The sequence below is a fragment of the Corapipo altera genome, unplaced genomic scaffold (genome assembly GCF_003945725.1).
Source record: "Corapipo altera isolate COAL_440 unplaced genomic scaffold, ASM394572v1 69, whole genome shotgun sequence".
NCBI classification, from domain to species: Eukaryota; Metazoa; Chordata; class Aves; order Passeriformes; family Pipridae; genus Corapipo; species Corapipo altera.
Genome location: NW_020884908.1, coordinates 5,563,768 through 5,589,862, shown reverse-complemented (window position 1 = coordinate 5,589,862; position 26,095 = coordinate 5,563,768). Strand labels below are relative to the sequence as shown.

Here is a 26,095-nt window from a genome sequence, read left to right as displayed (position 1 = left end):
GGATCCCTAATTCTAGACTAGGACTTTACTGAACCCTGTATGAACATGGAAAATTTTACTCAAAATAATGTACCCTGTTTGTGGGAGAACTTCCCTGTCAGGGAGATGCAGTTTTTCTAGAAGAGGTAGTCCTTACCTTCTTTTTCGTGATTTTTTTTTTTTCTCTTTTTCCTGTTTTGGAAAGAAGGTAGAAAAAGTCTGGTGTCAGTCATACAACTTGGTGTCTGCCAAGAAAACATTGAAGTGTGACTACCTAAGAATTGCAATAAAACAGAGGGAAGCCATGTATCCATGGTGTGGCAGCACAGTGTTTGGACAGACAAGGAAAGTCTATCCCATCCCTGGAAGTGTTCAAGCAGGCTGGATGGGGCCCCAAGCAATGTGGTTTAGTGGAAGTTGTCCCTGCCCATGGTGGGGGGGTTGGAACTGAGTGATCTTTAAGGTCCCTTCCAACTCCAGTCATTCTATGATTCTCATAGAGTAGCCACTTCATTTTATGTGGTGTTCAAATATCACTGTACAAATACTAAAAATTTAGCAGCAGAGCTCCTTTAATTAACCAGCAGGTAATACTTTAAGAAACCTTTAGTAATTTCTTGTACCCTTCCTTTCAGCATTCTCAAGTTGTCTTATCTGGAAGTAGAGTCTGGCTGCTATGGGAAAACACATGTGATAAGAGAATTAAAGAAGTAGGATATTAAGAGTGTTAAATGGCCCAGACTTTGAGTGCTTAAATTTGGTATATCATAGAAAAACTACCAGTTCTTGATTTAAGTGTTTGGAAAGTAAAATCTATTGTAGAATCTTTACTGGTGAACTGTTTGGAAACTGCTTTGTTGCATGCTGGTGCTACAGATTACATACCAAGTATGTACAGTAATACTGAGGAAAATGACTGTTTAAATGACTGTGCACTTAAAAACTAACACTTCATTTTCACTAATCCTGAGAATTTTCATGTTTTGTAAGAGTATTCTGTTATCAAAGGTATCCACATCCGTGTAACGTGACTCTTTCATGAGTAATTCATTGCCATTTTATTGTTACAGTTCTAACATGTCTGTTATATGTATATACAGAATATCACATTGCTTACATTTCTTTGCTGCTTTCATGCTGAAGGTGTATGTTTTATTAAATCAGGTGTTAAACCGCACATTAAAAAATTCTGGGTGGAGGTAAGTGATGGGGAAACCTGCTAAAGTTTCACTGCTTGCTTCAGAAAGCCAGCTAACTTGTGATATACTGTATGCACACATCTCTTGCATTATCACCAGAACTGATCTTCCCTGTGAGCTCCTAAATAGCTCCTCTAGCTGACACGCCAGTATTTATCCAGGTGTATGGGTCGGTGTTTTCACTAACTGTTGTGTTGTTGCATTGTTAACAGTTCGCATGGACTCATGTCACTTTGCTGATCACTGTAACTCAATCTCATCTTGTCATCCAAAATCTCTTTGAAGGCATGATCTGGTAAGGGGACAGTAATAAACTGATTTGTAACTCTATTGCATTGAAAGGTTGGTTCTTTTACATAGATCTGGTTAGGGAATAATCGAGGGAACAGTTAAAGCAGTACAAATTAAAGGAGCATTAATGTCTACTTGGAAGGGGAGTCGAAGGAATTGGGAGCAATGAGGTAAAGGATACAGAAGAGGAAGCAGCAACCTCTTTAGATTGACAGACACAAGTAGGATGATTTCAAACAACCACTTCATTTACTTGCAAGGAATACTGTTGATTGCATGCTTGGTCAAATGTTTTTTTCTGTAGCATTTTGCTGAATGAATGAATATCCAGCAATTCTTTTTCAATTACTTGGGAGCTTCAGGTTGCTCAGAGCTATTGAAGATGGACCATTTAATTTGAAAGCCCCAATCTGGCCACCTTCCCTGCAGCCTTCCCTGTTCAAATAAATTCAGAGTACTTAAAATATTTTAAGAGTTTTAATCTTGGTTATTGCTGGGTCATCTTAGTGCCCCATTTCCAGTGATACATTAAGTTCTGGCAACACAGTTAAACTTGATTACTTAAAACCACTCTTCAAAGAGAAGGTATGTTTCCCTGCACTTCTTCAGGGACAGGGTAAATGTCAAGTTGGGAAACAAGGAACAAGCACATGAAGGATGGTTTGTGTTCTTCTGAGGACATAATGCTGTATGTTCTCCTTTTTGTTTTCCTGATATATGAACATGTGAGGAGATTATTGCAGACAAGGTTGTATAGTTAGAAAGAAAGCCTGAAGCCTTGGACAAAGTTTGTATATAGAAATTCTTTTCATAGTAATCATGTTCATGTGCCAAAAACTGAACATATTTGCCTTGCTAGCCTAGTATTTCTTATTGCTACTCTTACTAGGTAGTTTGGCAGATGGTCACAAAACCTGATTTTTAGCTTCCCTGCTTTGAAAAGGGGGAAAAAAGATTAATGGGCTTGAATAACAAATTCAGAAGCAGTCTGCATGCAAAGAACACTTAAAAAGCTAACACAAGCTGCTCCAAACTGACAAGGGTGGGGGGAAAGGAAAACTAATTTTTTATATATTTAGCTATCATTTAAACTTTTTAAGGAATTTGCTTGTTTTGATGTTATCAAAAACATTAACATGTTTATATCTATTGATTTCTTCTTAACTGTGGTACTGGTCTTCAAACCTGATAGGAAAAAGCCAGCCTGTTATTGTTTTAATTCATGCACCGAAATAATATTTTAACTTGAACTTACATGGATCTGTAATGATCTTGTTTGGCTGAAGACTAAAACCAGTATAGCTAAATACGCTGCTCATGGGGGAACAAGGTGAGCACGTTATGAAACATAACTCCTTCTAAATACTGCAGAAAAATTACCCAGAAGGAAATGCTGCTGTTTGAATTTCTGTTCTCTGTTTAGGTTCAGACAGTTTTCTTTCTCTCCATGAAACTTCTAATGTCTTTCTCTAGGTTTCTGGTTCCAATTTCAAGTGTTATCTGCAATGATATTACTGCTTACATTTTTGGGTTCTTCTTTGGCAGAACTCCATTAATTAAGGTAGGTACTTAGGTGCTTCCTCACTAACAAGTTTTTACAATTTATAGCAGTTTTGTTACTTGTATTAAACATATTAATACTTCATACTGAGCTGCATGATGCACACCTTTACTAAAAAAGCCCAAATTGACTACCCTCTTCCTGAAAATTTGTAAATGGAAACTGGGATTAATGTGAATGTAATATTGGCATTACAGGTAGTACAGTTCTAGTCCATTGCATCACCATTTATAATCACATTGGTTTTGGATTTCGTGTGCAGGTTTCACTGCATGCTTACTGCACAGAAACTGTAATTTGAAATAAGCCACTAGGGCATATATACCTGTTCCTCATTTGGTCTCATTGATGTATCACTGTGAAGGGCTCAAGCATTAATCTTCCTATTCTAGTAGAATATGCAAGACCCCACAGAAAGCTATGAATTATTATTTTGATGATGTTCCCATGTTAAGTTTTGGGTATTTAAAGTTTTGGGTATTTAGTTGGTTCTGATATTAAACTGCTCCTAAATTGAAAATGTGACAGCATTTGGTGAAGAAAATAGATTGCTTCACTGGTCTCTCTAGTTATTTTCTGTATTAATTAGCCAGGCTGTGTGCAGGAAGCTGGTGTGTCCTGAGGAGTGTCCCCAGCAGTAGTTGTGTCAGGCTTCTGACACTATCTAAATGGGCACTTGCTTGCAGAGGTCTCCACAGAGCCAAGATGTGCTCCTGCAGCTTTCCCAGTCTTCTGCTTGAAAGGAGCTCAGCTGCTTAGTCTGGATCAGGTGCAGCCAGAGGCTGGCAGCAGCCTCCAGAGGCAGCAACACATGGGATGGGAGCTCTCCCTTCCCACAGGCTGCCCAGTGGCACCAAACTGTGGCTCTTTCCCTCCTTGCCTGGGACAGATCCTAGCCATACTCCTTTATTTATCACAGTCAGCAGCTGCAGCTGCTGACATTCAGTTATTCCCCACATACCTTTGAAAAACCATGTAGGAGCATAATTGTCACAAACAAGGTCAAGAAATAGAGTAAAAAAGGGTTCAGTGATGCAACTGATGGACTAATTCTCTTTTGTGCCTAGCTGTCTCCTAAGAAGACCTGGGAAGGGTTCATTGGAGGCTTCTTTTCCACTGTTGTATTTGGATTTATTGTAAGTAACCACAGGACATTCATAGAACCATAAAATGGTTGTGGTTGGAAGGGACCTTGATGATCATCCTGTTCCAACCCTCCTGCCATGGGCAGGGGCACCTTCCACTTCCATCCAACCTGGCCTTGAACATTTCCGGGGATGGAAATTTCCTTGTATAGATACAGTCTTCGTATTTTTACTTGAAGTAAAATTACTGATAAATTCGGTCATCTCAAACTGCTGAAAGCCTAAGAGAGGTTTTTTGGCTAGAGAATTCTGCCAATTCATAACTAGCTGGAAAAGGTAGGCAAGGCTTGCACCTCTCCCAAGCAGGTTATATTGACCATTTTCTGCCATTATTGTTACTATATATGGAATACTTTTATCTGTGAGTTGCATCCCTATTTTGAAATTGAAGTTTTTTGATAGTATTATTTATGCTTTGCAAAGTAGTACTTTTGTATTACATACTTTATAAAGGCATGTCTCCTGGAAAGCAGCTTACACTGATGATATGCATAGAAGATAATAATGGCATAAGTAGCTGTTGTGATATCACCAAAGTCAGCAATAACAGCTAAACGTGGTAGAAGAGATAGTTCAAGTTTTAATAGAGAAGTGAACTGCAAAAAATATGAGTAGCTAACATTTTTGGATTTTATAATGCAGAAACGTCCAGCAGATATGAGTCTGAGAGATATGAAAAGGAAAACAATTTGGGAAATCATCACTAAGCACATTGAACATCTGCCTTGTTGAGGCATTCTCCAGTTTAAACAGACTGATTTTACTCCTTCTTAGAAAAGTTTTTATTACTCTGAGCTTGTGGTGACAACGCCATTCATTAAAATATGATTTTTGAGTGTAACAACAAATACCTAATTCAGGAGACCTTGTTTTGCTTTTCAGTTTTCCTATTTTTTGGCTCAACATCAGTACTTTGTCTGCCCCGTGGAATATAACAGTGAAACCAACAGATTTGTGACAGAGTGTGAACCTTCAGAGCTGTTTCAAATGAAGAAGTACTCTGTGCCACCATTGCTTCAGGCTGTGTTGGGATGGGTAAGTTAAAAAAAAAAAAGGCTTTGGCTAAAATTGAAATCATACTTCCCAGCTTAAATGGGTTTCTAAACCATTCTAGAAGGGTATCTGAATGCACGTAAGACTTGAAGGATAAGAACTGAATTGATACCATGACCCTCTCCATTGCTCATACAGGGGAGGTGGTCACCCAAGAGCAATTGAAATGCACTGCTGGAGTCACCTGAGAGAACCTGCCTGTGTTCTTTTGTGCTGGAAGTGGATGACACTCAAGAATTTTGCAGACAAACCTTATTTTTGAAGAGCAACCTTTGAATTTTTGTGGAAATTGGGCTTAGGCTTGTTAAGGCCTGAATTAGTGGCAAGCTTAAATAAGCTCATAGAACTTCATTCTGTTTTCAGCTAGTGTGTAACTGCCATTAGGAACAGACTTTTACTCTTTTCATCACCATAGCATCGTGTGTGTTAGTGCCATTACTTCCATGCTTAGAACTTAGAAGAACTACAATAGTTCCATGTAATGTACTCACCAACCCTTTAAAATGTGTAAGATTGAAATGCCTACAATCAAACATACTGAAATACATTGTTAATTATTTTTCTTGCAGGAAACAGTGAATATGTACCCATTTCAGATGCACAGCTTTGCACTGTCAATATTTGCCTCATTAATTGGGCCATTTGGAGGATTCTTTGCCAGTGGATTTAAAAGAGCTTTCAAAATCAAGGTGTGTAATGAATCCTGTAAGATGGTTTTGTTTTGGTTTTCTCTTTGAATTAGATAAATTAGTGGAGTAGTGTTTGGGGTTTTTTTAAATAATTGTTGTAGTATTTAGTGTTTCTCCTAAGTTGTAATTATGTTTGAGCTGTTTTTTAGCATCAGAAGCAGGACTTAGTTTTATCAGAGATATATATATGTGTGTGTGTGTTATTCTTCAAACTTTGCATGATCAGCATGTGACTTTAATGCTGGAAATCTAAGAATAACGTGCTTTTAGTTTGGTTGATAATTACTCTTCCAAGTCACATTGCAGAAGTGATTTAGACAAGATGTGAGATATTGTACTTGACATGAAAGGCAACCTGTAGATGCCTAAGAAGTGCTGACAGTGGTTTACCCTTCAGATTGTGGCTGGCTGTGTTTTACCAGTGGTATTTGTGTGTTATACAGATGCTGGTGTGTTAGGTTCACCAAAGCGTGAGATGTTTGGCTGCCTTTGCCAATACAGTGCTGCCTTGTAACTAGTGTGTGTATTGGCAAATTATGTGGTGTGCTAACCTCTGTTTATTGCAAGGTGTGCTCTGTTGCTTGTGGCAGTGTTGTCCCTGGCTGGTATTAAGTGGCAGCAGGAGTATGGGAAGAGGGCAGCCCCAAATTTTCTCCCGACCTTCTTTGTGTCTTGGTAGGACTGCTGTAAATCTTATCCTGTTGCTTGTTGTCGTTCTTGTTGTTCTGTATGTCTGCCAAACTGGCACGTGCTTTGCACAGAAGTGTATAAACCCCTCTGTTTGTGCTGAACTCCTGTACATGTGCTTGTATTTACCCCTCTTTCTTATGCCAGTCTAAGCAGCTTGCCCGGCACTTTGTGAGCCACAGCCCCGTGCGCTGCTGTACTTGTACATCCAGGGAGCAAAAGACTGTGTGTGTGAAGAAGGGATTTTGGAGGAAAATTAATGCTTCTGAAAAGCAGCATATATTCTCAAAAGTAGTATGTTAAAAAGTATATTCTTTTAAAACCTTTGGCCCCAAGGTGATGACCAAAGGACTGTTGGGAAGTCAGGGTTATTGTGGAATTGCTGCTGAAGGCAGTTGTGTAGGTGAGGTTAGACACTCCATGCTTGCCCAGCACTGGAGGGCTGGTGTGGCACAGGCACAGGATGAGTTTAACTTGCTGGCAGTTGCCTCACATGACTAAGGGTTTTCACCCCAAGAGTACACAAGTGAGTGTGGATTACTAAAAGGATGTATGAGGGTATTTTGATTGATAAAGCTGTTCTACAGACAGGATCAGGTAACACAAAAATAGTGTATCGAGCTTTGTTTGCACCAGGAATATATTTTTTTAGGTAGCAATGATTTTTTCACAACAGGGGTTTTTGATTCTGTTAAATATATTTATATTGCATGCACACATTATGGTTTTTAACTATGGTTGCCAAGAACCCAGTGAGAAAAAGGGCAGGTGACTGGGCAGGACTGGAGAGTCCTCAAGTTACTGCTTCTCTTGCAGCAAATATACGTTACCTGGTAACAAGTGCTTCAGCAATACCTACCAGTAGAGGATAAAGCAATAAAGGTATTAAAGAGGAGAATTAGATTCTGAAGAGGCAAGAAACGACAGCCATTAGCTTAAGAGGCTCACCACAAAATGAAGTATGTATAGGCATGCAAGTGTTCTCAGTACTGCCACACCTGCACCTGACCTACCGCTGTCCTCTTGTGCGATACTGTGGACAAGTTGCTTCATCTCTTCTTTTTCTTCTCCCCTTCTGACTCACCTCCTTTAGCAAAGGAGCCTCTTGCTAACTTGGCTCAGTGCAGTGAAAACACGGCTTACTTGCAGCCCTAATGTGGTGCTTCCAAGTGGCACATTGTTAGCGTGTTTCGTCGGAACCACTGACCATCTTTTTTTTTTTTTTTCCCCTCCCATCCTTCACACCCAAAAGGATTTTGCAGACACAATCCCTGGGCATGGTGGGATAATGGATCGCTTTGATTGTCAGTACTTGATGGCCACTTTTGTTCATGTCTATATCACCAGTTTCATAAGGTACGGGCTTTTTACAATGTTAACTCCTTAAGCACGTATAGCATATTTCTATAATGAATTTATAGGAGTTATTTTAGCATAGCAGAGATTGCAGGTTTCTAAATATGATTTATGCGATGATTTCAAATACAGAACTATTAAGAAAACATATGTCAGTGCCTAGGATTTGTGTCAGGTTCAACCTGTGCCCTAATGTTTCCGTGACTGCTCTGAAAGGTAACCCATGTATCCAAAATACCAGAAAGTTTTGTGTAGCAGCCTACTAGGAGTTCTATTAGAATTTACTGATTGCAGGAAGGTATAGGATGGTGTTTCATGCAGGAGGGTTGTGCAGCATCTGCTTTTCCTGTGTGGTTCCTTAACAGTCTGTAGGTTGCAAGACTGCAGTTCTTCCCATAAGTTTCAGTATTTCTAAGCTGCTTGGCTTGGGATGTTTAAGATGAAAATGCAATGGTTAAAGAAAGGAGACAACTTCTTAAAAATCCTGCTTATCTTTCCTGAACCGCACCAGTTTTCAAGAAGAAATCGTGGGAATCACAATTCTCTTACTGTAGTCATTTTAGTTTCTAGGGCAGAGGTGGGTCAAGGAGCCAAATTGACACAAACCCTTAGTTTTCTAAGTGCATATGATAACATGTAAATGCATATCAGCAACAGATTCTTTGCCTTCTATTTGGTTCATCTTAGTAGACTGTAACTAGGTGGCTAGCTAAAAATGAGGCTGATATTTAGAAAAGCTTGGTTTAATTTGCAGTTTTCTTCACTGACTTGGCCAAGTTCCCGTTTAGTTCAGTAGTACACAGCTTATCTGGCTGGCAACAGATAGTAAACGAAAAAAGATCTGTTGATGAAAAACTCTGATTACAGTGATTAAGGATGAATCAGTGAGTCTTGTCATAAGTCTTCTCAGTATCCCCATTTGACAGCAAATAGAAATGCTTTTAGTTTCTGTTCACATTGAGCTAAGAGTACGCTCTCCCAGTAATGCTGGCCCATGCATCCTGAAGAGGTAGACTGGGAGAAATCCATAACTCGGTGTGCTCTAAAAAGGGAAGGCATTGTTTGTGCAGCAAGAGAAAAATGGAAAGCTATCTAAAAAGATTCTTCAGACTTGCGGTCACAAAAAAACCCCAAACATTTCTTTTTTTTCATTGACAGGGGTCCAAATCCCAGCAAATTACTGAAACAGCTGTTGATACTTCAGCCTGAGCAACAATTAAGTGTATATAAAACCCTGAAATCTCACCTCGTTGAAAAAGGGATTCTTCAGCCATCTCTGAGAGGGTAGTTTGTTAAAACAGAGGACTAGAAGAAAACTTCATTTACAAGAAGCCTGTAGAAAAGCATTGCAAATGTGCACATAAATAATAACTATAGGAAGAGTAGTTCGTGGTCTGGAAAAGGTGAACGTTTCCTGAAATAAATGTGAATACTATGACTTCTTACTAGGACACTAAAGATCTCTTACTCCTAAAATAATTCAAATGCTTACAAAGTAACAGTACACATGCTGCGTATTTTAGTTCCTGAGGTGGATGGGAGCAGTTTTCCTCCAGCACCCAGCCTGACAGTCTTTGTAGTTAAGGAAAAAAAATAATGAAATTCACTGTAAGTTTTTAATGAGTTATTTAAAACTCTATATCTTAGGAACACCTTTTTGGTCTCTAGTGGTTCCTGAAGTGTGAACATATGAGGCAGGCAGTAACTTCTATGTAGGCTGGTGCTGAAATTCCTATTGGCCAGAAAACACTTGTTAGCCTGGTCAAAGTAGTACTTACAGCCTGCTGTATTGGGACTACTTGTTTTTTCTAAACCATTATGAAGGTTAAGCCTACCTCTGTTTTTAATTTAGCAGCTTTCTTATGAAACCATTTCATGCTTTCAAGAGAAAAGTACATTCATTGAAATATAGCTGGGCAGTTTGGGCTGTGGAGCTACTATTTTTTTTTTGGTTAGTGTTACACATTATAAACAATTGTGTACCTCCAGGAGTAGAGATTACCTGAGAAAATAGAATTCTCCTACTAGTAAATGGATCAGGGAGAATCTGGAGTTTAAGTCCTTGGTTTCCACGGCCTGGTCAGTGTCTGAAGACAGTAATTCAAGCCTTATTCCTTGTGCCTCTTAATTGCTGTGTAGAATCGGGGTATTTCCTTCTTTTTAAAAGCACTTTGAGGTCCTGAGTAAAAAGTGAAGTTTAAGTGCTATGTATAAATGTGTTTCTCAGTGAAGGCAGAAACTGTTAGCTCCTGAATGTGCACAGTGCAAGACAGGATGCATGGTTCTTCTGCTGTTATCATTTATTAAGAAGATCCTCAAGCAAGCTTGAGTAACCACAGAGGGGTTTGAATGGAGAATTTTTATAGAAAGTAGTTATTTGGTTGACTTAGGGGGGTATATGAGGAGCATTAATGCTCTATAATTCTCAATCCTGGTTGTTTTATAACGTTTTTCATCATGTGACATGTCTTGATGCAAATAAAAATATGAACCCTTTTTGAAATGACAAAAATTACTCCTGTACAAAGAAAAAGCACAAATGCCAATTTTGTTTTCATATACTGTAACTTGATACAATTTCATTTTTCCAACTCACTGTAAATAATTTTCTCCTGCGGTGAACGTACTGAGGCCACATCTGTGTGTGTGTGTGTGTGTGTACATATAAATTATTAAAAGATGTATGTATATATATTAATGATTAAAATTTTAAAAGGTTGGTGCTACTTGAGGATGCAACCATGGAAAAAATCACTTGGGTGGGTCATAAGCCATATCTATAAAATGCAAACTGCTTTTTGTTGAACACCATGTAGCTGAGACCACCGTGCACTCTGTTTTGCTCTTGAGCCATGGTACCATGTGTACAGCTTGTGTATGGAAAAGCACCCATGTACATTGAACAAAATCCAGGCCTAAAGCAATTCCTGTTGATGTCAGGTATTTGACAGAATTGAATTATGTCTGACCTGGAGATTGCAGTACTGTATTGAAAGAACACTCCAAGAGGTGAAAAATGCCACCTGCTGCTTGTCCATCAGTGGCTGTGTGACTTGGCTTGTTAATTGGAGGGAACTGAAATTCAGCTCTTACTCAGGATAGGGCATAACCTGAAGTTAAAAGGTAGCACAGCTACCTTTGGAAATGTGCTTTAAAAAGAAGGGAAGGGAAAATGAGGTGGTGACCAAAGTAGAATACCTGCAAAACTAGCTTTTAGATGAGGCTTTGGTTATGTATGGGACTTTGGTAGACATTATGATAAAACGCAGTCATACTGGAGCTAGCATATCTTTATCCTGGGTATTAAAAAAAATCTAAATATTTTAAAATTATATAGAGAATATATATATATATATATAGAAGGGTAATTGTTACTTCAGAAACTTGAAATTTTTAGTGTACTTTTATAGCATGTATAATAAGAAAGTTAAAATATATTTTAGTATTTAATACAAAAACATTTGAAATTAATTGCTATCTATGTGCACAATAGAAAATTCAACACTGCAGTTCTGCTTTTCAATATTAAAATGAAGAAGGGATGAATTGTGAACTCAGTCATCAATTTTCTAGACAGAGTAATAGCTTCCTGCTGGCTTAGGCTTGGTGTAAATAAAGCTGAGCAGGACCTGTCACTATGAAGTGACAACTACGCTTGGTTACTACACAGAGCATTTACCCCACTTGCCACTTCTGTTAGTTCAAGCATTGCAACATCAGAAACAGGAAAGTCTAACTTTTTACACCAGTGCTTCTTTTCACTCACACTTTTGTCCCAAGTTGTTATAATTACCCACTGAGCAAAAAAGAAAACTTGTATATTATGTAAATATTGTAAATGGTATGAGCATATTATGTCTGTTTTAGTTTGGCTGTTTCAATCTTTCATTGAAGCAGGCATTGTAAAAAAATAAATAAATAAAATTGTGACAGAAATCCTCCAGTCTTGTATTTCCTATAGTATGCACAGTGGGTGGAGATTTCTTAACAAGAATTTATATTCCTTTATGTTATTCTTTAAATTTGTGTTCTTAATAGAAAAGCTTGCTATTAATTTCCTACGTTTTGCTCCTCAAGGCTTCAGGCCATCCTCGTTTGTTGCTGAACTTGTGCAATGTGTCTCATGTCCAAAGATATGCAAGCTTTTCCATCTTTTCCAAAAGGTGCTCATTTCAACAATACTGACACAGGCCTGTCAGTATTGACCATGTGTGGTGATGATGGGGCAGCAGCTGGCAGCTACCTCTCCCCTGCTTTCCTGTTCCTTCCTTTTAAGTCTTGGATCTGAGGCCCTTCACCTCCTGCAGCCTCAAACAAGCCAGGTAAGAAATGCATCTCATTTCTAAATTATGAAGAAGACTAACATCTGTTAAACACTCGCTGTCAGCAAATCCTGTGTGTGCTACACACCTCCTCGGATTTTAGAAAACTTGTGGAGAAGCACAGAGCTTTCCTGGGGTCTGCCTCCACTTCTTAATTGTCTTCTGAGGAAAAGAAGGGGAAAGTTAGAAGTGAGTTTTCTTCTGCCAGACAGATAACATTTGGACTATTACTTGCACAGAGTCCCTTTGTCCAGATTGTACTAGTACTGGTACACAGCTGAGTTACAATTACTCTTTCTCTTGCAAATAGTTTCCCAATTATAAAATGGATATTCAGTTCCTTCTTTAGCAATTTGAAGTTGCATGAACTGAGGCATAAGTCCGTATCTGACAGGAATCCGGATCACTCATAAGTATCATTTAGGTTGAAAATGCCTTTGAGATCATAGAGTCGAGCCATAAACCCAGCACTCCAAGTCCTCCATTAATGTACTGCTGAATACTAAAGACACTGTGATTTGTTCATGGCATACATATTGCACCCTGACTTCCCAACACTGATGCTTGTTCTGTGAATTACAGGGACATGTTTAGCTCTCTAAAGGAAGAGGTATTATTAGGATTTCGTTAGCACATATTGTTTGCAAGTGAGTGTGAAAAGGTGACATATTTTCATAGGGCAGCCAAGGTGTAAAACTTCAGCTCTGTTTAATTGCCACCAATTGACTTGCACTTGCCTGTGTGGACATGCAATAGCAGCACTTTGCTTCCTTGAGTGGCTGCCGCTCCCGTGTGAAGTGACTGGGCCAGCTGCCCCTGGCTCAGCAAGGACTCAAGTTTTGCGCTAATCCCACACACAGCTTTCACAGCAAGAGGCTGCATTTTTGCTTCTACTCTTAGGACCCTCCTCTTTGACTGCAGGAAATTAAATACTTATGCTATCTGGCAGAAATCGTGCACACCTCTAATGAAAACATAGCAAGAGCCCTAATTGCCCAATTGTGGTTTATATTACCTACCGAACTGCGGCTTATCATTGGGGGTTGTACGTACTTGAAGGGTGTGTTAAGCTCTGCAAACTTTGACCTTGTTTCTGGTCTGACAAAATATGATACAAACATAGCCTATCCCAGAACAGTCAGAAGCAAGCGCTGCCAGACTCCCCACTGTGCCATGTACAGCTGCACCAAAACAAGTATTAGGAATAAATAAAAAGATGTTCTTGCAAAGTTTGCAGTGTGGTTGCTTTTGGTGGTGGGAAGTGACAAGTTACTGGTAGTTCAGTTGTCAGTTACAGAAAGGTGCAGTTTGCCCAGAAACAAGGGGATCTATCAGCAGCAAAGGATCAATAACCTCCATTTTGAAAATGCTGGGGACCCTTCCCTGAATGACCATGTAATGGGGGTCATACTGTAGGTGTGTCGGGAAGGCTGTAACTCAGCCAATGGAAGTACCTTCCTGGTAGGGGAGGCCTGATCCCTCTCACTGCCTGTCTTGCTGAAGCCTTGTGTGAGTCTGTGTGTGAGCAGCTGCCTGCGCTGGGTCGCTGGAGAAGTCAGGGCTTTCCCTTGGTACAGATCTTCCTAAGACCCCACCTGAGTAAGAGAGCAGGCTCTAAGCCTGGCCAGACCTCAGTCAAGGAGCACAAACAACTTTTTCTAGTGGAACTGTTGCACATGGGGAGCTTGTAGCACACACCAGGTAAATTAACATGGGGTTTATGTGCTGGAGGAGAAAAACATGTTTATCTTGAACACAGCCAGAGAGAGACCAACTCTAAGAGACTCATAAGCAGAAAATGAAGGTGGGGTGCTGCTGTTCCTAAGCAAGTCCTTGGCCAACACAGGGGTGAAACCCTGGAAACTGAGTTTGTTTAGGGAAGCACTAGGGCAGTGCAGAGGAAACATGAGAGGGGATGGCCTGGGCTGAGCAAGTGTGAACCAGGGTGCCCATGCCATGTGGCCAGGCAGCAACTCTCTCAAGGCATCAGCCAATTGAAAGAAAACCAGGATTTCTTGCAAAAGGACCTCCTGGAAGGATAAGATTTCAGTCACACAGAATCACAGAATCATGAGGGTTGGAAGGGAACTCTGGAGATCATCTAGTCCAACCATCCTGCCAAGGCAGGGTCATCTGGAGTAAGTTGCATATGAATGCATCCAGGTGGTTTTGGAATGTTTCCAGAGTGGGAGAATCAACAACCTCCCTGGGCAGCCAGTTACAGGGCTCTGCCACCCTCAGTGTAAAGAAGTTCTCCCCCACAGTGAGGAAAAACTCCTCAAGAAATGCCCCTCTCTCATTTTTCTTCAAGAAAACTGTCAGTTTAACCTATTAAACTGAGTTCTGTGCGCACCAGCAATGGATACAAGAATAAAAGTCCCTGAAAAGGTAAAATTTTAAATTTCTGAGGATATTTTTATTACATCTAAGTAAGTGACAGCTACTGCAGGTATAAGAGCTACTAGCAACATGCAGCTCCTGAGGATAGCCTGGGCCAGGCCTCATCCCTCCATGGGGACAGGCTGCCACCACTCCCCGGCCAACAGAGCTTGCAGAGCACCAGGAGCCACCCGGTGGCACCCATTGTGCCAAGCAAGATGGAGCCTCTGCAGGAACTGGAGATGAGTGGCCAGGCCCGCCTGAAGCTCAGGGCTCTGTGGAGCAAAGATGCCCTGCCATGGCAGCAGGACAGCCTGGAGGGGAAGGAGGTCTCACAGCAGGAGGACAAGAACCACCTTGCTCCCTGACATGGCTTGATGACAGATCTGGACAGGATGGGATGGCATCAGATGAAACAGGGGTATGAGCCTCCCTCTGCCTGGGGCTACCTGCTGCATTGCACTGCTGCAGCCCCATCATCTCCCACAGCCCTGTCCCAGCAGCTTATAGTTGTTCTATCTGATTGAGCTATAGGAATGAAGGCCTAGAAGGTTTTTCTAAAGTTTCTCATATCTGCCATGGAACAGATGCACTCACAGCAGAGTGTGGGGTGAGCTGTCAGGGCTTTGTGATGCAGGGCTGCCTTGTGCTCAGAGACCACTGTGACATGGTGGCGAGCCCCCCTGGCCGTGGGGGGATTGAAGGAGCCCTGGGCTGCCCAGTGCCAGGAGAGCAGCTCCCACAGGAGGCAGCATCTCCCCTGGGTGCTTTGGCACATCTGTGCCAGAGGATTCCAAAGACAGACATGGAGAAGGTCTGTGAGAATGCAAATTCCCAGCTGCGTGAGGAGAGCCTGGAGACAAGGCACCAAGTGAGGGATGGGGCAAGAGGGAGAGGCTGCTGGTGGGAAAGGGTTGGGACAGGGCTTGCTGGTATTGGGGGATGCTGTGCCAAGGCAGCTGCCTCTGTGCCATACCACCTCCTCCCTTTCCTTCCCGCAGGTGAGCAACACCCAGCAACATGCAGCACCTGAGGAGAGCCTGGGCCAGGCCTCGTCCCTCCATGGGGACAGGCTGCCACCACTCCCTGGCCAACAGAGCTTGCAGGGCACCAGGAGCCACCCAACCACTGTGCCCAGCAAGATGGAGCCTCCGCAGGGGTTAGAGAGGAGCCGCCAGTCCCGCCCCAAGCTCAGGGCTTCATGTGGCAAAGCCAACCTGCCATGGCAGCAGGACAGCCTGGAGGAGAAGGAGCTCCCACAGCAGGAGGGCCAGGACCATCTTGCTTCCCTGATATGGCTTGATGGCAGAGCCAGGCAGGTAATTGCTGAGGATGGGATGGGATGGCATTAAAAGGGACACAGGGGTGAGCCGCCCTCTCCTGAGCCCAGCCACTGCACTGCACCGCTGCAGCCCCATCATCTCCCACAGCCCTGTCCCAGCAGCTCCTGCTGCTAGGTGCCCAGCACGCATATGCTGGGGGGAAGCAGGAGACCTTGACAAAGCACAGAACCACAGAATCCTTAGGGTTGCAAGGGCCCTCTGGAGATCATCCACTCCAACCTCCCTGCCATGCCAGGTTCACCTGAGGCACGTCACACAGCAATGCATCCAGGGAGCTTTGGAATGCCTCCAGAGACAGAGATTCCAGCACCTTCCTGGGCAGCCTGTGCCAGTGCTCTGCTGCCTTCAGTGTTGAGAAGTTCATCCTCTTCATGTTGAGGGAGATCTCCTCAAGAAATGTCCCTCTCTCCTTTCTCATCTGCCAGGGAAACCCAAAGTTGGACATTCAGAAGCCAGAGTTGACAGGACTGGAGGGACTTGAAGCCATCCTAGGCCAGCAGAAGGTGCTGGAATGGCTTGAAGCCCATTTCCCCACTGAGACCTGGGCCTTGACCACGAAGGGGGAAGACTGGGACTACACGATTGACAAAGGGCTGTCCCGTGGGCTGCGGCAAGAGGACCTCGAACATCCAGTGTCTCCAGCTCCACCTGGTCCCAACAACACCGAGGATGAGCCAGCCACATCCCAAAGTCCAGTGCTGCCCCAGTGGGGGCAGGCCTGGCCCAGCCATCCCGGAGAGCAGCAGCCAGGCCAGGCCGGCACCGCCACAACCACCATCACTGGCTATGCACTGCCCATTCTTCCCTGGGAAGAGCCCTTGGCGCCGGCGCTGCAGGCAGGAGCTTACCTGTTGCCCGCACAGCCCCTTGGCCATGGAGCTCCTTCTCCCACGGCTACTCACCGCCCGGAGCAACAGCACCAACGCTCCCTGTTCAGGAGGGTGCTGAGGGCTGTGCGCAGGCTGTTCCTTGGAACCTGTGTGCCAGCAGAGCAGGAGCAGCAGCGCCGGGCTGCCAGAGCCTGGCAGGAAGGTGCCTGGAGGTGACCGTGCTGAGCCTCAGCAGCATCTGGCTGAGAGCGCGGCACAGGGAGGCACCCCGGCCATGGCTGCAGGGACAGCGCCTCAGGCATTGGGCTGCTGCCCCAAGCGCACCCTGCCGGACTGGGCTTACCCAGTGATTCCTGTGACCAGCCTATGATTCCCCTAAAGACACCTTAGGACTGAGGCTGGTTCACATTTTTATCATAGTTTGACAATAGATAGATAGATTATATAGATTATAAGATAGATAGATAATAGATAATAGATAAATAGATAGATAATAGACAGGTAGATAGATAAATAGATAGGCATCAATAGATTTTAATTTTTTTTCAATAAAAGCTTCAGTATCACTGAAATTCCTGAGTTGTGTGCATACGAACAAATGGATTCAAATATGAAATGCTGATATGAAGTCCATTTGTAAATTCCAGAGGGCATTTTTATTACCTCTAAGCAGGTGACAGCTACTGCAGGTAGAAGAGCTCTCATTCCTCTGGTACTTATATCTGTCTAAGATATAAGAATAATAAAATAGAATGGTTTTCTGTAGTTTCTTAGATCTGCAGACCCAGGGTTTCACTGAACAATCTTCCCCTGCTTTTTCAACCAGAAGCCATATCCTTTTTCTTGGAAGTCAGCGAGTCACTTGCCACCAGCACTGGCAATGATGTGAGGGGGTACCAAATAACATCAGGCTATGGCCACGTCTCCTCAACTACACCACTTCATGGCTAATGGAAAAAAACTAAGCCTTTCATGGCAGGAATCAGGACAGTTGTGCACATTCAAAAAAGGTATTCAAACACAAAAAGGGGAGATATAGTCCCCGTTTAAATTTCAGAGGATATTTTTTATTTCCTCTGAGCAGGCCAAAGCTCCTGCAGCTAGAAGAGCTCTCTTTCTTATAGTCCTTCTATCTGGTTGAGCTATAGGAATGAAGGCCTAGAAGGTTTTTCTGAAGTTTCTTGTCTCTGCCACGGAACACCTGCACTGGCAGCAGAGTGTGGGGTGAGCTGTCAGGGCTTTGTGATGCAGGACTGCCTTGTCCTGCATCACAAAGGGGATTGAAGGAGCCCTGGGCTGCCCAGTGCCAGGAGAGCAGCTCCCGCAGGAGGCAGCATCTCCCCTGGGTGCTTTGGCATGTCTGTGGCACAGAATGTCAAAGACAGACATGGAGAATCTTTTGGAGAACACCAAGTCCCAGACCTGCAAGGGGCTGCTGAGCCTGGAGAAGAGGTGTCAGGTGTGGGACATGGCAGGAAGGAGAGGCCTGTGGGATGAGGCCACATGGAGCTGCCTTGGGGCAAGGGCAGGGCTTGCTGGCACTGGGGTGACACTGTGCCAAGGCAGCTGCCTCCATCTCATGCCTCCTTCTCCTCTTCCTTCCCACAGGTGGGCCACAGGCAGCAAGATGCAGCACCTCAGGACAACCAGCACAAGGCCTCATCCCTCCGTGGGGACAGGATACCACTAATTCCCTGCCCACAGGGCTTGCAGGATGCTGGGAGGCACCCTCCACAGGGGCTGGAAAGGAGAGGCCGGGCTCGCCCCAGGCAAAGGGCTCCACGGAGGAATGCCTTCCTGCAGTGGCAGCAGGGCACGCTGGAGGAGAACTCGTGCAGCAGGGATGTGTGGAGCGGCTTGCAGCCCTGACATGGTCTCAGCTGGTCTCAGCTGCTCAATAACACAGCCGGTCAGGTGAGTGCTAAGGACAGGATGGGAGGAGGGAATGAGCCTCCCTCTGCCTTGGACCAACCACTGCACCACACCACTGCTGCGCCATCACCTCCTGCAGCCCTGTCTGTTACAACCTGGGTGAGAGTAACTGAGGTTCTTGCTAATAGATCTCTTGGGGAGGATTAGAGTGAAATGACACTGAACAATCAATGTTTGTAAATATATATATATATATATATATATAGGGTTTATTTTAGAAGAATTTGGTTGCAATGGAAATCAGATATGTAGATATTTTGGTTATTATTATCCACAGTAATATAGCAATATGAAAGCATAAAAATATTACTCAAGAAAATGTATAAAGGAAAAGAAAGAAAGGGAGAAAGAAAGAGAGAGAAAAGAGTTCACAATCACCACCTATGGATCTGTGATGAGCCTTGATAGTTGCAATTTAGTTGTCTGATGGTTGAAGTGATGGTTGCAGTCTGGATCCATTGGATGGTGGGGGAAGAAGCCCTTGAAACACAATACCTTTAGGTTCAGGTGGGAAGGCCCTGGCATCTCCCCTACAGGGGGGTTTACACTGTCTCTTTCATCAGACTTTGGATCTGTTGCAACACTTTTTGGGTCATGGTGGAAGGCCTCGGGAATAGGTCTGGGAGGCACTTGGGGGTCTTTGATGGTTTATGACCCCTGCTCAGCTGCCTCTCATGTTGTCAGCACAGTTGAGCCAGTAATACCCCATCAGACCTTCCCCGGGGGCAGGGGGAGAGTTTTACAACTGAGCAGAGGATAACTGCCACTAGAAACAGCACCATCCTGTCTTTGCAGAGTTTGAGCCTCCCCCTGCCCACCAAAATCAGCCAGAGCTGATTTTCAACATGGCTGCTGAGAATGGCTTTCTTAGTAGATACATTCTTATCCCCACAGGCTTGTGTACTTCCCTTTAGATCTGAGATATCTGGACAATAGTACCACCTTTATCTTATCTCAAGTTCCCTTTAGGTGGCTTAACTCACAGACCAGTTCCCCTCAGAAGGCATATTTGGGGAGGGTGGGCTTTGGCGGTCGAAGATGAGCAGTTTCTCTCTGCATAGTTTGCTACAGTGGACAAAATTCCTTTGGTGATTTTAATAGTGTTTAAGCCATTAACTGTAACATTTCAGTCTCTCACACCACCCTATGGCTTAAGCATTTTAACAAAGTGTTTCTTTCCTAGGAATGCTTCCTCAGTTTACGAGTTGTCCGTGAAGATGATGAAGATTGATAGAAAGAAAAGACAGGAACAGGAGAAGCAATAAAATGAGTGATCATACAGTGCATAGTAACTATCCCAATCATTAAAAATGCAAATCTAGTTGCAATTATTAACCCAATTCTCATTTGTTACTGTCCCCATCCCATGAATCCCAAGGATCGGAGTCTTCTTTAATGGGTAGTGGGTGTGAGGGATTCCATAATACTGTGTCTGTTGGATGCAGGCCCAAAATGTTTTGAAATTAGCCATAGAATCACATATTGGATCCTGATTGGGCCACAGGCAGCAACATGCAGCACCTCAGGAGAGCCTGGGCCAGGCCTCATCCCTCCATGGGGACAGGCTGCCACTGCTCCCCAGCCAACAGAGCTTGCAGGGCACCAGGAACCACCCAACCATTGTGCCAAACAAGATGGAGCCTCCGCAGGGGCTGGAGAGGAGTGGCCAGACCCTCCCCAACCTCAGGGCTCTGTGGAGCAAAGATGCTCTGCCATGGCAGCAGGACAGCCTGGAGGGGAAGGAGCTCCCGCAGCAGGAGGGCAAGGAGCAGCTTGATTTCCTGACACAGTCTTGGTGGCTTCATGACACACCTGGGCAGGTGCATGCCAAGGACAGTATAGGATGGGATGGGATGGGATGGAATGGAACAGGACAGAGGGATGAGCCTCCCTCTCTTGGGGCCAGCCACTGCACTGCACCGCACCACTGCACCCTATGGGTAAAAGGCATGTCTGGTCATACACCAGCATGTGGCCTAGGATGAACTGAAAATTTTGAGGCCAGAAGAGTATCTGGAGTATCTTAAGTGCTTTCGTTGCCAACTGCTTAATGTCTGTATCAGACACAGGACACTCAGGTGAGGCCTTTGTTGGATTGAATGCATCCCGTTTCATCATTTACCTTTTCCTCTCTAACTGTTGCTCTCCCTTTTTTAGTCTCAGTCTGTAAGACTCAAATAGGGTAAATAACAAGTGTTTATCACCTGCAAAGAGGCTTACTTTGCAGACTCCGGTTTTTGCTTTCACTCCCACTGAACTTGTTTCTTCCCTCTTTTGAACAAAGCAGACCGCATGGTCCAAAGAGACAGATTCCACTTTTTCCACAAGCATTTCACCAGGCACCTACACCAAGCAGCAGGACCTAAAACCTCTCCCGGCCGGGCCGCGGTACCACTAGGGGTCCCCGCTGCCCGCGCATCCCGCCGCATCTCACCGTCCCGCCCGGCGAACCAGGATGCGCTGCGGGAGGACGGACCTGGCGGTTCCCCAGCGGCGAGCGGAGAGCGGGATCGGTCCCTGCGTCTGCAGGGGACACAAACGCGGCGGGGACTGCCCCACCGGGCACGGTGCAACAGGGTTGAGTAACACCCCAGCGAGGAAAAGGAGCCGCGCTAAAGCTGGGCAAGTGCCCCTGTATCTGGCATTAGTGAGGACACAGCTCGAATCCTCTGTTCAGTTTGGGGTCCTCACTACAAGAAAGACATTGAGGTCCTGGAACGTGTCCAGAGAAGGGCAACGGAGCTGGGGAAGGGACTGGAGCACAAGTCTGATGAAGAGTGGCTGAGGGAGCTGGGGTGTTTAGCCTGGAGAAAAGTAGGCTCAGGGAAGATTTTATTGCCCTCTACAACTACCTGAAAGGAGGCTGTGAGGTGGGGGCCAGTCTCTTCCCAAGTATCAGGCAACAGGATGAGTTACACCAGGGAAGATATAGAGTGGATATTAGGAAACTTTCTTCACCAAAAGGGTTGTCAAGCACTGGAACAGGCTGCCCAGGGAAGTGGTTGAGTCACCATCCCTGGAGGCATTTAAAAGACACGTGGATGTGGCATTTAGGAACATGGTTTAGTAGTGGACGTGGCAGTGCTGGGTTGGACTCGGTCTTAAAGGTCTTTTCCAACCTAAATGGTTCTATGAAATGAGCCCTGATGGAACATCACTCAGCAAAGTGAATGGAAGTGAGGGGAAGCTTTTTCTTCAGCTTGCAGCATCCTCAGCTTTTCTAATGCCAGATGTACTTTCAAAAGCAGCGTGTAAATTTGACCTTAGCCTGCTCTGCTGTAAACTTGTACTCATTATGCAACCAAAGTAATTTCACGTGGCAAAAATACATGTTTACAAACACTTCCTATCCAAAAGGAAACAGAAGGCATAGCTATAAAAGAAGTTGTTCAAAATGTTTGTAGGTGACATGGACATGGTGGTTTGCCAATGACATCAAACTGTGTGGTGTGGTGAACACACTGGAGAGACAGGATGCCATCCCAAGGGACCTTGACAGGCTGGAGAGGTGGCCCCAGGCAAAACTCATGAAGTTCCACAAGGCCAAGTGCAAGGTCCTGCACCTGGCCAGGGGCAATCCCAAGCACAAATAGGGGCTGTGTGGAGAATGGACTGAGAGCAGCTCTGAGGAGAAGGACTTGGGGTGTTGGTGAGTGAGAAGCTTGATATGAGCCAGCAGTGTGTGCTGGCAGCCCAGAAAGTCAAATGTGTTCTGGGCTGCATCAAAAGCAGCATGGTCAGCAGGTTGAGGGAGGTGATTCTGCCCCTCTGCTCTAGTGAGACCCTACCTAGAGTACTATGTCTGGCTTTGAGGCCCCCAACATGAGAAGGATGTGGATCTGTTGGAGGGAGTCCAGAGGAGGTCACAAGGATGATCAGAAGGCTGGAGCACCTCTCCTATGAAAACAGGAAGCTGGGGTTGTTCAGTCTGGAGAAGAGACAGCTTTGAGGAGACTTTCTAGCAGCCTTGCAGCGCCCAAAAGGGCTACAAGAGAGATGAAGAGGACTTTTTACAAGGGCATATAGTGATAGGAAAGGGGGAATGGCTTTAAACTTTCATGCCTGGAAGTGTTCAAGACCAGGTTGGATGGGGCTTTGCACAACCTGGCCTAGGGAGAGTTCCCTGCCCATGGCAAGGGGTTGTAACAAGATGGTTATTAAGGGCCCTTCCAAACCAAGCTGTACTAGTAATTCTAGCAGCTCTCAAGGTCAAGAATGTCACTGAGTGGGGACACAAGCCTCCACTCTACCAACTAATAAACCAAATGATCTTTGCTAATCTAATAAATCAGTGTAAGACTTGGTAGATAACCATACTTCTGCTAGGGTGGCATAGAAAACAGTGCTATTATATAGACATTGGTGTATTTGACCTCACTTTAAAGCAAGGACAAAATCCTCTGAAGCTTTGGCTAGAAGACAACATAGTATTTGCCTTGTACGTTCTCCTCAATAATTTGTCAGCATTGGGGTTATCATGTTTATTCATCTGGTATGCAGAAAATGTAGTGCCACCCTTTCTGAACAGAGGCTGTGAGACAGAAAAAAAAGGTTGTAGATTTCTGCTGATTTTAAGCTTTTTTCTGTGAAGACTCATGTACAGCAGGACAAAAGAATGGCCTCTCTGCTGTGGGTGGCATCATCTCTAGCCACCAGATCACAAAGTGTAAGCCTCTAAGAGAAAGCTTTAAATTATTTTTATTTATTTACAATCTGTAGAAACTCACATACCACAAAAGGTCAGAAGAAAACATTTGTCAGAGTCAGACAAGGTCCCTTTGTACACTCTATGGCTCCTTTTTAATTTGTGCAGAGATTTAGCATGTCTTTAACACAATGATGGTTTATTCACAGTGGCTTGATAACATTAACTACAAACAAATTCTTCTAGTTCATGGTTGTTTGGTTTGGTTTTGTGGCCAGAGCATCCCCATACTCACAGTATATGAAAAAGGTCCCAATCACCTGGTAACTTGAATGTTCCTAGGCTAAAAAGTTTGAAAACTTGTTGTAAAACAGATTCAATGGAGAGCAATTTTGTCCAGTCTCTTCCACTCCTGCCACTTCCCTGTTTGAAGGGCTCATTTAAAAACAAAAAGGAATGCTGCCTAAGAAACATGGGTGTTTTCTTAACTGCTTCACCTGGAAGTTATTGGTCTGTGCTGTAAGACACAAATTGCTTCCACTTTACACACTTAATCCTATGCTTGAAAACTTGCACAGGTGAGTATTTGTGCTCAGTCATTTTTGTTTTCCAGCCATTGCCAGACAAAGATATTTGGAAGGTGAGAACTCTGAAAATCTCCCTGGAAGAATTTTAAGAGATAGGAAACCAAGCAATGTCACTAAGCAATGATTTTTTTTTTTTTATCAATGTAGTCCTTCAGTGCTAGAATTTAAGGCAGGCAAACCGCCACGAGGGTGCAGTGGTAAGGCAGGCTTTGCTCTAAGCGGCAGAAAGCTTTAATTCGCTGCTCCTGCTCTGAGGGGTCAGATGATGATCTTTACATCGGCACACCAAAGGAAATAATTTAAACATAATTAACTTGAGCTAACACTGAAACTCTTGGGAACATGATGGTGTTCAATGCAAGGGGAATTTTAACTTGCTCTTTATCACGGATGCAGTATTACTGTTTGAACTAAGACAAGTCTTAATTAAACTTGAACTAAGTGAGAATACAGTTGGGTGAATAATATTATATTTGCTCAGACTTTTAGAGTGGAGAAGGACTAAACTATTGTTTTACTGAAGATTAATATAGTAACTTTTTTTTTTTAATAAATGGTGTGCAACTTCTACATTGCTTAAGCCTGGTTCTCACATTCTTGTTTCAGTAATTGCTTTTTGGGAAAATGCATTCTAAATCAACCCAATCAGCATTAAGCTTTGTTTTCTACCTACCCATTTTATACTTGTGTTCCTTTTTAGATAGGCTGTAAAGACAGATGTCTGTTGGGTTTCTTTAAATTATTTTTATTTATAAACAAACACACAAAACACTAAAGCAAGAATCCCTACAGCAAGACTTTTGAGAGACCAGTTGAGGAGAAACTTGGAAATCAAGTACATTCCCATGGATTCTAAGACACTGACAGCTGAATGCAGTATTTTGAAAAACAATACTTTCGCCTCAGACTAAAAAAATTAGAATATATTCTGATAATTCAAATGAAACCTGTCTCCTTTGGAGTGAATAAAAGGACCAAGCTAGATGCTATACCTCCTCCCTATGTCTTTAGAGAACAGCCCTTCATTTCACAAAACCAGACTAGTTTTTTTGAACACTGATCACTGATTTGTCAAGTACAATAACGAAGAAGTTTGGTTGTGCACCCTCCCCCAGAAGAAGCTGCTTGCAGCTTTAGAGCAGATACCAATTCCCTCCTGTCTGCAACCTGCAGCCCTCCTGCTTGGATCCGCTTGTTCAGCTGTGAAACACACATCGTGCCAGGCATCTCCTCTGCAAGGCGTTGTAAAAAAACCTCAAAGCAGAGCCAGAAGCTTGAAAAATGCCTTTATTTCTTATTTCTTTTTTTTTTAGGGTGTTAGGTGCTGGAGGTGCAATTCTCAGGTTCCAGCCACCCTGAAGGCAAGCCTATAGTCCTTGGCACTGAGAATGCACAGTGCACCCACCCGGTGGTCCCACAGCGCCGCGAGCTCCTGATCCAACACCCACCCAGTTAAGAGAGTGCAGTATAATGCCTAAATTAGCTGTATTCACAGACAAAACTCCCCAAACCTAAGGGAAAGATGATACTTTCCCAGAATTAGCTATTTAAAACACCAAGTGAGTTTCTAACTTATGACTTGTCTAGGTACAACAACTTGAAAATCAAGTAATCTATTGAGGTGTCACATCTTTTTCACAACAGCATGCAAATGTCTCCTGCAATGTTGGGGCAGGCCATCTTTCTGAACTGTCCACTTCTGCTTCTCATCTGCTTATTGAGAAAAAAAAAACAAACCAAAAACGAAAACCACACACACAGACACATATCAAAAGCCTTTTCTGTATTTTGGAAAGGGAATGATAGAAGAAGCAGATGAAGGTTTTTCTATATGGATTGGGATGAACCAAAATTAAAGCAGTTGTGCAAAATAGCCAACTCAGAGACATCTTCCCCTACTTGATGCTGCTCACACGCACCAGAGTGCTGTGTCTGGCCCCCCGGGAAGGAGTGCACTGCATTTCCTGACTGAAGCTGGCCAGCCCAGTTGGACCTGCTCAAGCACACAAATGATACTTCTTCAGGCCACCTCCATTTTTTTCTCAACTTATAAAACATTCCCATCCCCCAAAAGCTCTGTTCCTTTCCTGGCACCTA

General features: G+C 43.7%; 2 protein-coding genes and 1 long non-coding RNA gene across 4 annotated transcripts in view; all 3 read left to right on the top strand.

Moving 5' to 3' along the window:
- Positions 1–11,896, top strand: part of CDS1 (CDP-diacylglycerol synthase 1) — a 32,542-nt gene extending 20,646 nt beyond the window's left edge. The window contains exons 7-13 of the mRNA XM_027652864.1: positions 1,391–1,473; positions 2,943–3,030; positions 4,098–4,166; positions 5,058–5,210; positions 5,798–5,917; positions 7,857–7,960; positions 9,119–11,896. Coding sequence (XP_027508665.1) covers positions 1,391–1,473; positions 2,943–3,030; positions 4,098–4,166; positions 5,058–5,210; positions 5,798–5,917; positions 7,857–7,960; positions 9,119–9,248 — 747 coding nt within the window. The 3' untranslated portion in view covers positions 9,249–11,896. The remainder of the gene's footprint in view (positions 1–1,390; positions 1,474–2,942; positions 3,031–4,097; positions 4,167–5,057; positions 5,211–5,797; positions 5,918–7,856; positions 7,961–9,118) is intronic.
- A 233-nt stretch (positions 11,897–12,129) lies between these two features.
- LOC113951649 lies at positions 12,130–18,028 on the top strand. Of its 2 annotated transcripts, none has more exons than XM_027652867.1 (3): positions 12,130–12,282; positions 15,663–15,980; positions 16,430–18,028. In XM_027652867.1, the coding sequence occupies exons 1-3, from the start codon at positions 12,178–12,180 to the stop codon at positions 17,048–17,050; spliced, it is 1,044 nt and encodes a 347-aa protein (XP_027508668.1). In that variant the 5' UTR covers positions 12,130–12,177; the 3' UTR covers positions 17,051–18,028. The 2 variants fall into 2 exon arrangements, with proteins under 2 accessions (XP_027508668.1, XP_027508667.1); XM_027652866.1 differs by lacking the exon at positions 12,130–12,282 and adding an exon at positions 15,252–15,532.
- Positions 18,029–18,115: 87 nt separating this feature from the next.
- Positions 18,116–20,050, top strand: LOC113951643. The gene is made up of 3 exons (XR_003529220.1): positions 18,116–18,293; positions 18,443–18,748; positions 19,950–20,050. It is a non-coding gene; the product is annotated as an uncharacterized LOC113951643 (long non-coding RNA).
- The last annotated feature ends 6,045 nt before the right edge of the window (positions 20,051–26,095 follow it).

Bases quoted from the DNA above. Each gene is read 5' to 3' on its own strand.
- LOC113951649 (XM_027652866.1), top strand. From the start codon at position 15,293: ATGCAGGGCTGCCTTGTGCTCAGAGACCACTGTGACATGGTGGCGAGC. The intron at 15,533-15,662 runs GTGAGGGATGGG...TCCTTCCCGCAG, and splicing joins GCCTGGAGACAAGGCACCAA to GTGAGCAACACCCAGCAACA. The intron at 15,981-16,429 runs GTAATTGCTGAG...CTCATCTGCCAG, and splicing joins TTGATGGCAGAGCCAGGCAG to GGAAACCCAAAGTTGGACAT.